General features: G+C 44.8%; 1 protein-coding gene across 7 annotated transcripts in view; it reads right to left on the bottom strand.

Moving 5' to 3' along the window:
• The window catches only part of SLC4A10 (solute carrier family 4 member 10), a 169,967-nt gene that overhangs the window by 59,308 nt on the left and 98,330 nt on the right, over positions 1 to 12,329 (bottom strand). For all 7 annotated transcript variants that reach the window (XM_028747023.2, XM_028747066.2, XM_028747031.2 and 4 more), the window contains one exon: positions 944 to 1,132. In XM_028747023.2, coding sequence (XP_028602856.2) covers positions 944 to 1,132 — 189 coding nt within the window. The remainder of the gene's footprint in view (positions 1 to 943; positions 1,133 to 12,329) is intronic.

The following is a 12,329-nucleotide window of genomic DNA, read 5'->3' as shown; positions in this document are numbered from 1 at the left end:
GAATCTTAGATATAACTATATCAGCTTTAAGTAGTCTGCAGACTATACCTTCAGGCATTTCAGCTGCAATCCTCAAACAGCTTACCTGGAGTTGACTGATTTCAGCTTGACCGAGGGCTTTGTCTTATGGCACAAGGACAGGCCTACTTACTTACAAAGTCTCTTAATTGAAGAGTCTCTTGAAGACAATATAATTAGGTTTTCCCTAGTCTGAAATTGCCACCCTTTCTGATCTCAGAGACTTGATGTGCCAACTCTTTATCGCTTGGGAAATGGCGTAACTGCAGCCATGCCTGCATAACACCACAAAACCTTTATTTGACTTCCTACTGCAAATACCTTCTCCGCTGCATATTACAAAACATGAAATGGCTTACAATTGAAATCAATAAAGGTACTGTATGATCCATTTGCAAGCTATCAAGTATTTGTGGCTACAGTATATATACCAAAACAACGGGGGGGGGGGGACCTATTGTAAAAACAGAATCTAATTCAACTGGAAATGGAGAAACTAATTAAACTGGAGCACATCCCTGAACACCTGGCATAAACAGAAGGACTGCACAAGCTGCCCTGTTGGCCTTTCAGTCTGTTTACCAGGTTGGCAAACTCTATCAGGAAACTCTTCTGTAATTCCTGGGACACTGCCAAGAAAGTCCTATTCCCAGATCTTGTAGTGTTAGCTTTCCAAAGTGAATGGACCACAGCCTGCTCTCACTATGATCAGCAAGGAAAAAACTAAAGAGAAGAATGCTCTCTAATGTGATAGGTTATACAGGTGTTGCAGTGAAGTTGTGCCAGTGACACGGGAAGAGGCAGTAGTTTAAGGCTGGGGTGCCAATCGCTTTCAGGTTTGAAGGTGTGCAATACATGTGTTTCACTTGACAAATATCTTGCAAGAGCTGCCAGTAATTATTACTGAAATAACATGACACTTTACCATTTTTGTCCATGGAATGAGGTTCAGACTGTTTCTTGCCAATATCAGCAAAGGACCTGACTATTGGGATCCTATTGCTTAGCTTCTTCTGATTCTGATGGTGGTGCTGTTTGAGCAGAGCTTCGTGCACCCTGTGGCGAACATCTTCGCTGAGCTGTCCCGAGCCTACTTGTTGATCAAGAATCATGTCTGAAAATATAAAAGGCAAATGATCTAATGACACCAGGAGCTAGGATCACAAGGAGTCAAATAGCAACAACAACAACAAAAGGAGAACTAGCAAAGATCACTGAGGAATTCCCGGTTCAGAAATCCAACAAAATATTTGGGCCATTGCATGTTGCCCCATAATAGCACAATGTTTTCTGGGTGAAATAGAATAGCCTTCTCGGTAGTGGCGCCCGCCCTGTGGAACGCCCTCCCATCAGATGTCAAAGCGATAAACAACTACCTGACATTCAGAAGACATCTTAAGGCAGCCCTGTTCAGGGAAGTTTTTAATGTATGATATTTTAGTGGGGTTTTTGGTTTCTATGGAAGCCGCCCAGAGTGGCTGGGGAAACCCAGCCAGATGGGCGGGGTACAAATAATAAATTATTATTATTATTATTATAACTCCCAAATCTGTCATTCTTAACGAACCCAGCAAAGTTTGTTGTATATGTTGATTAACAGGTAACCAAATATGAACATGCCTTCGGCTTTCTCATAGATAACCCTGCAATGCACAGATGTGTGCATTTATTCTCCAACTCTTCTCCTTTCACCCCTTCCCACCAACATTGGCTATTCCTAAGACTTGGAACGTGATGTCATAAAGTTCTGCATACATAATTTTAACAGGAGACGAAAAACCCAGTCCAAATAAAAAGTCTTCGCACGCCTCTGGAAACTGCTCATGCTTGGATGAGAGCAGCTGGCTTCCAGGAAGCTGGTCTTCATAGTTATGCAACACTCACTTGCTGTCAACATTTTGTTCACTGATGAAACGCCACAAAGTGGCTTTTCTGATGGTGGAGCTATGTATCCAGTGGACAGCATGGGTCTTAGAATTTTGCTCTCCAAACAGCTGCAAAGCAGTGGGATTAAGGGAATGATCTGAAGCAGAGAAGTGATGAGAGGAAATAGGGCACACCACATCACTCACCACTTCCTCCCCAGTTGCTGGGATTCTGGATGCGTTTTTCTTCCATCATAGCCAAGGGCAGGAAGAAGATTCAAGGGGGAAATTGGTCTGGGACAGGATAAAGTCCCCCCCCTCTCATCTCCTCATTTTAAACCATGCCCACCTCCTCTGCTTTGCAACTGAGTCCTTGTTCCTCTAATCTCCATCAAATATTCAGATGAGCTACAGAAGAAGCAGCTTTCAACATCTCTTGCTCAACAGAGTTTTCTTTGAAATCCGAATGTACATTGGCCAGGGGTGAACTTTGCTGGTCCACAATATCAGTGACCATATAAATATTGCAAGAGAAACATGGTGGCAATTTCAGTGCCACTTAGGGAAATGGTCTGTTGGGTTTTGAAGGGATGAGGACTAAGAACTCAAGACCACGGCGGGTATTTCTCAATTGTACGTCAACGCCATGGTCAGACGTGTACCCACTGCAGTGTTTAAAATCTGTTCTCTCTCTTTTTAAAACCAGAAGCTTTTAAAACAGGAATTCTCAGATTACTAACAAGAGCTCATCTGAGCTCAACGAAACACATTAGGGGGCTGTGAGCACCCTGCTGGCTGTGTATCATCAATCTCAGACTTAGTGTGCATATAAAATTCAGGGATAGATAGATAATCGGCTTGGAACCCAAATACTTGAAGGAACCTCTTCTCTTCATCAGCCTGCCCATGCCCTCAGAACCCCAGAGGAGCATCTTCTCTGCATTGGGAGAAGCTTGCTCTGCGGTGAGTGATACAGGATAGAACCTTCTCCCAAGTGCTCCCCCTCCCCTTTCCAAGGTATGATTGGTGCTGATGCTGCTATCATTTAAGCACCACTTTCAGACTTGATTTATTTGCCCAAGCTTTTTAAGCTGTGTGAGCTGATTACTTGTTTAATCTGCTCTGTTTGTTTTAGCTGCATTGCATGCATTGTGTTTTATTATTGGGCCGGTTGTTTTTATTTTGCATTCCCTAACCCTCCCAGGCATCCGCAGCAATGGCGTAAAGGTTGTTAATATTTGTTAGTAATGAATAAGTAAAAGGCATAACGTGTATTCCGCAATAATAAAGTTAATATACTAGAATCGAGGTGGGGCAGCAGGGAGGAGAGACCGAGGATAGAGGCTACTCAGAGACAGTATTAAGATGCTGTCCTGTTGAGCTTTTAGAGATCTGGGAGGAGGAAGGCAGCCTTTCCACTGGCAATTAAGGCTTAAAAGTCAAAAGCAAGTTTCTCACTAAAGCAAGCTAACTGAGCAGCAAGTGTTTTAGCATATTCATTAGGAGAAGCCGTGCCACTCAAAACTTCTGACACAATGAATGTTGAGTCATGAACTCTTTTGCTCTTGAGCTTTTCTTTCTCTCTGCAACCCCACATCTCACAGTAAGCTCTCATCATGAACCAAGAAGAGCACACAGATACACGATTAAAGTGTCAAAAACAGGCAGGATTAGTCAAACTTTTGATCATCTTCAAGATTAAGGTGTGGATTTCTGCAGATGGAAAGTCTTGCACAGGGTTCCAGCTCCTACAGAGGCACTGGCTTTCCCAATGCAGATACCCACACTCAATGCACAATCGAATTGGGCACTATTGCAGATGCCACCCATTCCACATTTATAGGAACTCAACTGTTTAGTTTGGCAGCACCTGCACTTTGGAACTCCCTGCCACTCTTTTCGGTGCCTGCTAAAAACATTCCTGTATAGACAAAGCCTACCCAGATGCTTCAAAAGTTGAGGTAATTTTTCATCTGTTTTAGCATTTTAACTTCTGTATGTTTTAAAGCAGGGTTGTATTTCTCTCTCTCTTGATTAAACTGTTTTATTTATAGAAACTGCTTTGGGTTGTTGTTGCTGTTGACAATCAAGTAGTGTATAAATTTTATGAAATAAACAAATAACAATGCATGGACACAGGACTGAGCTTTTTGCTGTGGATGCAACTTTTAAGGGGCAGGGGACATCAGCATCAACAGCAAGGTGTAGATGGAGCATACTGCGTACTTCTTGGTAAAAAAAGAATACACTTTGCTAGTAAAAGCAAAATGTGGTGGGACTCAAGTAATGCTCAGCAAGGTAACAAACGAAAGTGTAGACATTTCTTATGGCCAAACAACAAGTGGAATGTATCCATGCCAATATTAAGAAAAGGTTGCTAAGAGACGCAGAATTAACCTAAGAAGCTGTATAAAGGTTTGGATTTCAGGGCGTTCCCAGCACAGCAGCCTAGGAGCTGTTTAGCAAAAAATGAAAAATGGGTTGATGAGTGAAAAAGAGCATGGGAGGAAGGGTCAAAGGATTTGGGGGACCAGGGGACGGGGGAAAGAAAGCCCTCACTGGAAATATTATTCTACCAGTCGTATTATGTAAACACAAACACGCACAAAATTTATATCAGACTGCCATGAAAAGTCCTTTATTTATTTATTTAAGGAAGCACATTCATTATTTTGTCTAGACCATCAGTATGAAAAATAGAAAACAGGACTCTTACAAACTGAAAATGCAAGACTTTTAAAAATATGTGATCTGTGCTACTTTATAGAATGTTATTACTGTTTTCTTACTGTTTTATGTGCAATGCTTAAGGGTGAGGGGTTTTTTATTAACAGGTTATTATTATTAAGAAATATTTTATTTGATAAGAAATAGCTTGTGGTGTCCTAAGCCGTGTGATCTCAAAATGGTCATGAAGTCATTTCCAAACATAATGTAATGGAAATCCTAGTGTCTGTGTGTCATACCGACAAGAATGTAGGATGGAGTCTTTCACCAATGAAGAAAACAAAAGTAAAAATGTACCACACTGCATCCTACGTTGGTCCTCGATTCACATATAGGAGAGGACCATTTCCGCAATCTCCCCCCTCCCTCTGCAGCCCCTGTAGCCTATCCAGCACCATTGCCAAATGGCCAAATTTAGGAGAAGCACAGTGGGTTGCAGAGGAAAAAGGGAGATGGGAAGTCCCTTATCAATGAATGTGAGCATTGTTTCATTCCCAGAAGGGTGAATGAATGAATGAGTGGCTCCTGTGATAACAGGATGGCTGAAATAGATGGACCAGTGGCTTGGGACTCAGCTATACAGCTCCAAATACAGTGGTACCTCCGGTTGCAGATGAGATCCATTCTGGAGGTCTGGCCGGATCCTGAGGTTTTTGCAACTGGAGGACCGCTTCTGCACATGGCAAAACCTGGTAAAATACTTCCGGGTTTGCCACTTTGACATCCCAAAGTTTACGTAACTAGAGGGTTACGTAACTGGAGTTACTACTGCATGGGTAGGCAAACTAAAGCACAGGGGCCGGATCCGGCCCAATCGCCTTCTAAATCCAGCCTGCGGACGGTCCAGGAATCAGCGTGTTTCTGTTACCTCCGAGGATGTGGACAGGCTGCTTGGACGAGTGAAACCAACCACCTGTCTCCTGGATCCTTGCCCATCCTGGCTTATAAAAGCTAGCCGGGAAGGGCTGGGCGATGGGCTTCGTGGGGTGGTGAATGCTTCCCTCCGTGAGGGAACATTCCCAGACCCGTTGAAAGAGGCGGTTATTAAACCGCTTCTTAAAAAACCATCTTTAGATGCGGCCACGATGGCCAACTATCGCCCAGTCTCAAATCTTCCATTCTTGGGCAAGGTGATTGAGCGTGTGGTTGCTGAACAACTCCAGGCACGCCTGGAAGAAGCGGACCATTTGGATCCCTTCCAATCGGGATTCAGGCCTCATCACGGGACTGAAACTGCCTTGGTCGCACTGGTTGATGATCTCCGGCGGGCTAGGGACAAAGGTGAGAGCTGTTTCCTAGTTCTGCTGGATCTCTCAGCGGCATTTGATACCATCGACCATAACATCCTTCTGGACCGTCTTGAGGGGCTGGGAGCTGGGGGTACTGTCATACAGTGGTTCCGCTCCTTCCTCCTGGGCCGTGTTCAGAAAGTGGTGGTGGGGGATGAGTGTTCAGACCCCTGGGCTCTCACTTGTGGGGTGCCTCAGGGTTCTGTCCTCTCCCCTATGCTTTTCAACATCTACATGCAGCCGCTGGGAGAGATCATCAGGGGGTTTGGGCTGGGTGTTCATCAGTATGCAGATGATACCCAGCTCTACCTTTCTTTCAAATCAGAACCAGTGAAGGCGGTGACGGTCCTGTGTGAGTGTCTGGAGGCGGTTGGAGGATGGATGGCGGCAAACAGATTGAGATTGAATCCTGACAAGACAGAAGTACTGTTTCTGGGGGACAGGAGGCGGGCAGGTGTGGAGGATTCCCTGGTCCTGAATGGGGTAACCGTGCCCCTGAAGGACCAGGTGCGCAGCCTGGGAGTCATTTTGGACTCACAGCTGTCCATGGAGGCACAGGTTAAATCCGTGTCCAGGGCAGCTGTGTACCAGCTCCATCTGGTACGTAGGCTGAGACCCTATCTGCCCGCGGACTGCCTCGCCAGAGTGGTGCATGCTCTGGTTATCTCCCGCTTGGACTACTGCAATGCGCTCTACGTGGGGCTACCTTTGAAGGTGACCCGGAAACTACAACTAATCCAGAATGCAGCAGCCAGACTGGTGACTGGGAACGGCCGCCGAGACCATATAACACCGGTCTTGAAAGACCTACATTGGGTCCCAGTACGTTTCCGAGCACAATTCAAAGTGTTGGTGCTGACCTTTAAAGCCCTAAACGGCCTCGGTCCAGTATACCTGAAGGAGCGTCTCCACCTCCATCGTTCTACCCGGACACTGAGGTCCAGCACCGAGGGCCTTCTGGCGGTTCCCTCACTGCGAGAAGCCAAGTTACAGGGAACCAGGCAGAGGGCCTTCTCGGTAGTGGCGCCCTCCCTGTGGAACGCCCTCCCACCAGAAGTCAAAGAGAACAACTACCAGACTTTTAGAAGACATCTGAAGGCAGCCCTGTTTAGGGAAGCTTTTAATGTTTGATGTATCACAGTATTTTAATATTCTTTTGGAAGCCGCCCAGAGTGGCTGGGGAAACCCAGCCAGATGGGCGGGGTATAAATAATAAATTATTATTATTATTATTATTATGAGTAGAATGTGTGCTTTTATTTTAAATGCATCTCTGGATTATTTGTGGGGCATAGGAATTCATTCATTCCCCCCAAAAAATTACAGTCCGACCCCCCACAAGGTCTGAGGGACAGTGGATCAGCCCCCCTGCTGAAAAAGTTTGCTGATCCCTGTACTATTGTATAACGCTTTAAGCGCATTACACAAATGTGACACTAGATGGCACTGGTGAGCTAACGGCAAATTCCACAATGGTTAAAAAACTTATTTTTACAGCCTTTTTTTTTTTTTTACATATGTGTTGATTCTGCCTTGGTCCTCTTATGTTTTTAGAAAGGAAAATCAAGATCTAAGTGGCTTGGCTAAAGTAAATATAGGGTGACACCTAATTGTGAGATCCCATTTGTGCAACTGACTTCTGCTTGTGGAAATGGGACTTGCCTTTCGTACCCTTCCCCTGCAGCCTGCTTTCCCTAAAATTGCTCTAGAGCAGTGGCTTTCAACCAGTGTGCTGTGGCACCCTGGGGTGCCTTGAATGATGGTCAGGGCTGCCAAGGGCAACACTGGCCTCTGTCTCTCTCTCCTTCCTTCCCTCCCTCCCTCCTCTGATGCCCTCTCGGCATCAATGCCTTCCAAAGGATTGTGAGGATGTTTGTTGCAGCAGCCCTGGCTACAAGCTCCCCAGGCAAACAGTGCCTCTGGGGCTGGCCAGGGGAGAGGAGAGGAAGGGAGGCTGAGGGAACACTCCACAAGGAAAGGTGTTTGATAAGGTGTGAGGGGCTGCCGGCTTTGCAGGCAAGGGGGTGACATAACTGGGCTTCTGAGGCTTGGAGCACGTTTCCCCACAGGGGAGCTGCAGAAAGAATGTACAGTGGTACCTTGGGTTACATACGCTTCAGGTTGCATACGCTTCAGGTTACAGACTCTACTAACCAAGAAATAGTACCTCGGGTTAAGAACTTTCATTCAGGATGAGAACAGAAATCGTGCTCCGGTGGCGCGGCAGCAGCAGGAGGCCCCATTAGCTAAAGTGGTGCTTCAGGTTACAAACAATTTCAGGTTAAGAACGGACCTCGGGAACGAATTAAGTACTTAACCCGAGGTACCACTGTAGTTGGTCAAGGGAGCCTTGAACTCAAAAAGTCTGAAAACCTCTGCTCTAGAAGGTTAGGGGCTCTGCAGAGCAGATTGGGAGGCTGTGGCAATGGGCAAGAAAGTGAAATCCCACTTCATCCACTGGAATGACTTATAAGGCTGAATGTGTGCAATACGACTGGACATTTGCCCAAAAGAACACAAAAAGAATATACAAAGCCCATAACTTTACCAGTCTACCCCTGTAAGCTACAGTGGAATAAAAAAACCACACTTTTGATTCCAGCTAGAAAAATGGCATATTGTAAAATCCAAGAGCCATTTCACTAGCTGCATTCAAACCAAATGACAATTTTAGAATGCATCCAAAGGAAGTAGATGAAAATATCAAAGAGAACATTTCCGTCTGCCAATTTGAACTGAAATAATCGGGAGGATAATAATGTGAAATAGCTGTTTAAGGTCAAGAAGGCACATCTGGTGTGCTGGTCAAGTGCTGCGGACTACGGCTGACTTCTCATTGTGCAAAGAAGGCAATTTGGGACCTTGAAGTAGGAAACTGGGTACCTGAGAAGTACCACAACAATACGTAGGAACAACAAGTGTGATATGAAAAGAGTGTTGGCTGTAGTTATGGGAATCAAGAGCAACCAACTTTAGGAAGCAGAAATGGGGTCCGTCATCCTTCACACCATCTTTGAACAAGCTCTCTAATAAAGTTAGTGTATTGTATTGTATTGTATTGTATTGTATTGTATTGTATTGTATTGTATTTAGTGTGGGTCATATATTGCCTAATTAAAGGGGAAACCCTCCCAACAGTTTATGTAAGAGTATAAAATATTAACTTAAAGATCAGTGATAAAAACACACCTTACAAAGCACACATAATCAAAATACCAAAATATAGGTAAGACCAACACTTGTAAAAGCAAACATACACAACACAGTTACATGAGCAGGCTTGCGTAAACAAAAAAGTTTTTAGCAAGCATCACAAACAATATAGCAAAGCTGCCTCCTTTATATTAATAGGCAGGGAGTTCTAGAATCCTTTTTTTCTCAGAAGTAAAAAAAATAGTTGCTGATCCAAGGTTTAAAGGAGTGCCTTTATCACATGTAAAAGAGGGCAGAGAAATTAAGAAGCTATGGGAGAAAAACAGGAAAGTACAACATACGACCTTTGCAAAATAATCTCGATATTTTTATCAGGATAATCCTATATAGGTTTACACAGAAGTAAATCTGATGAATTCAGCAGGGCTTGCTCCCAAGTTAGTGTGCACAGAATTACAACTTGATAGCACAATTCTCCACATGCCTACTCAGAAATAAGTCCCACTGAGATCTATGGGCCTTACTCCCAGATAAGTGGGTTTAGGGTTGCGGCTTAGCATCAGTGTAAACTGAGTGAGAACAAACATCTTTAATAATAATTTTAAAAGATGTTTGGAACTTGAATGACTGCTCAATGGCACAAATAATCAGAAAGGACACTCTGAACATTAGAAATGTCAGGCAGAAATGACCTACCGAAAACCAACACACAATGCAGAATGTAACCTCAGCTATTTATGAAGCACTATGATGAGCGTATGTTCCTGACACAAATGACTGCTTCTTAATTTTCAGTTGTATTTTGGAAATTTGCATACTACTGTTCAGACAACAGACATTTAAAATGCAAAGGAACCAAGAACATTTATCAAAGTGTCAGGAAAATGAATGAAGAAAACAGCAGCAAGGAATTTTTTTAAAAAAATAAAAGCAGGATTCAAATATGAGCTCGAATAACCCTCCCTTATGTATTCAAAAGCAAGATCCACTGAGCTCTGTTGGATTTAATTCCAGGTAAGTATGTATAAGATTGCAGCCTAAGGCTGCAAAAATCAAATGCATGTTATATATTATATATAGGAATATGTGTGTTAATACATTTTTATTGTGGTCTACACACCTTTAAAATGATGTTTCTGGAATGTAGAAGGTTTAGCCAAGTTAAGGGAAACAGCAGCATTGTTGTTTGACTGATACTGAGTGACAGTTGCCCAGCAGCCATCTAGAGAGGCCAGGACCCTGATATAGTCTGACTCACTCCTGCTGCTGGAAGATCTCTGAACTCAGCGCTAGCAATCAGTACACTGAATCCTGAGCTGCATGCAGCAGCTTCCTGAATGCTTAAGCAATTACAGCATGGCTACAAATGATCAGGAGAAACACCTATGCCAGCAGCATCTTTGGAACTAGCAAGGAACCAATGTCTCTGCATCCCCTTCAATCTCACCCTGTCAAACACTAATTATTGAGCTGAATTGCTAAAATATCAAATCGCAGTGAGCGAGAGACAAAAGAACAGAATCCACAATGTCAAAGCACAGCCTGTACAGAAAAGAGCAGCGAAATGTTTGGGAGGAATTCATTGTTACACCAAGGGGATCGTTCCACCAGAGAAACCAGCCCACCCACCCCTAGTTTTTGGTGTTCTCCTGACCACCACCCCCAAATCAATTTCCGGGGAGTGAGGAGTGCAGCAGGGGAGGAGCAGAAGCTTTTCATTGACTCCCGCTCCTTCCTTGGCACCTGCCCTTTTGAGTTCCAGGGCCACATTCACTCATGAGTAACCTTCCAGGGGCCACATAACCATGTTAGAATTCCTGCTCCATGACTGAAGTCATGGGATTGTTGTCTTTCACACAACACTATATGTTTTGACAGAGACAGGATGTTTGTGTTACTGTGTTCCGTGAAGTGGGACTATTGTCCTTTGTTCTTTTTCTCTTTGCTGTCTGATGCTAGAGAGAGAGGGAGCCATGTTGCAGTGCTCCGTCTGTGTTTATATGTAAATAAAGTCGATTAGCCAAAATGCTGAGTTGCAGAGGTCTGTCACGCAAGTTGCGAAGACTCTGCAGATCCCTAAGTGTGCTGGTGTCGGTTGGCATTGGTCGCTGTGATGTTTCGGCTGAAGAAAGCTTTTGAAGCTCCCGAACGATTGACCAGGAGGGAGAGAACATGCCTGTCGAGCATGTGTCTCTAACAGGGTCCTACTCGAGTGTAGGCTGAGCTCCTGACAAACCACTAGTGAGCGGGAACAGAGGGGACAGTGGGCAAAGTCACAGATGTGATGTTTACCTTTGCACAGCAGGCTGTATTGCAGCCACACACACAAAAGCCAGAGGTTCCTACACACACCCCTATTTATATCTCTGTCCAAGGAAGCAAGAGGCATTCTAACAGTTCTAAACAGGCATGCAGCCGGGGGGGGGGGGGCTTTGTAGCAGGACTGGTGATGGGAATTTTCTGGGACTGAGAGCATGCCAGGAACACCGGTGCAATGAAGGGACAACTCATTCAGTTGGTTTTCAGCTGGGACTTGGCGGATCATTAGCCTCCTCTGACTAAGCAGCCACAAATCAGATTAAGTCACTGATCACCTATTTTCTTCATTTTCTTCATCATATCATCATATCAAGTCACATTTTCTTCATCATATCAGCAGCAGCAGCAGCAGCAGACTTGCCTAAGGCACTAATAGTGCAATCCTTACTATGTCTACTCCAAAGGAAATCCTACTGGGGCTTAAGGTAAAGGTAAAGGTACCCCTGCCCGTACGGGCCAGTCTTGCCAGACTCTAGGGTTGTGCGCTCATCTCACTCTATAGGCCGGGAGCCAGTGCTGTCCGCAGACACTTCCGGGTCACGTGGCCAGCGTGACATCGCTACTCTGGCGAGCCAGCGCAGCACACGGAACACCGTTTACCTTCCCGCTAGTAAGCGGTCCCTATTTATCTACTTGCACCCGAAGGTGCTTTCGAACTGCTAGGTTGGCAGGCGCTGGGACCGAACGACAGGAGCGCACCCCGCCGCAGGGATTCGAACCGCCAACCTTTCGATCGGCAAGTCCTAGGTGCTGAGGCTTTAACCCACAGCGCCACCTGAGTCCCAGGCTTACTGGGGCTTACTGTAATGTTAATGGGATTTGAGTTGCAGACTAACTCTTCACTATTTCCCCCCTTCGCCCATTTTCTCACATTCACACATAAGAACATAATCTATGAGCTACTTGTTTTGAACATTTTGATTTCCTTCCATTATCCCCCAAAAATATTCCTACCAAG

Source organism: Podarcis muralis, chromosome 1 (genome assembly GCF_964188315.1).
Source record: "Podarcis muralis chromosome 1, rPodMur119.hap1.1, whole genome shotgun sequence".
Classification (NCBI taxonomy): Eukaryota; Metazoa; Chordata; class Lepidosauria; order Squamata; family Lacertidae; genus Podarcis; species Podarcis muralis.
The sequence above is the reverse complement of the archived record's forward strand: the minus strand, read 5'-3'. Positions and strand labels throughout refer to the sequence as shown.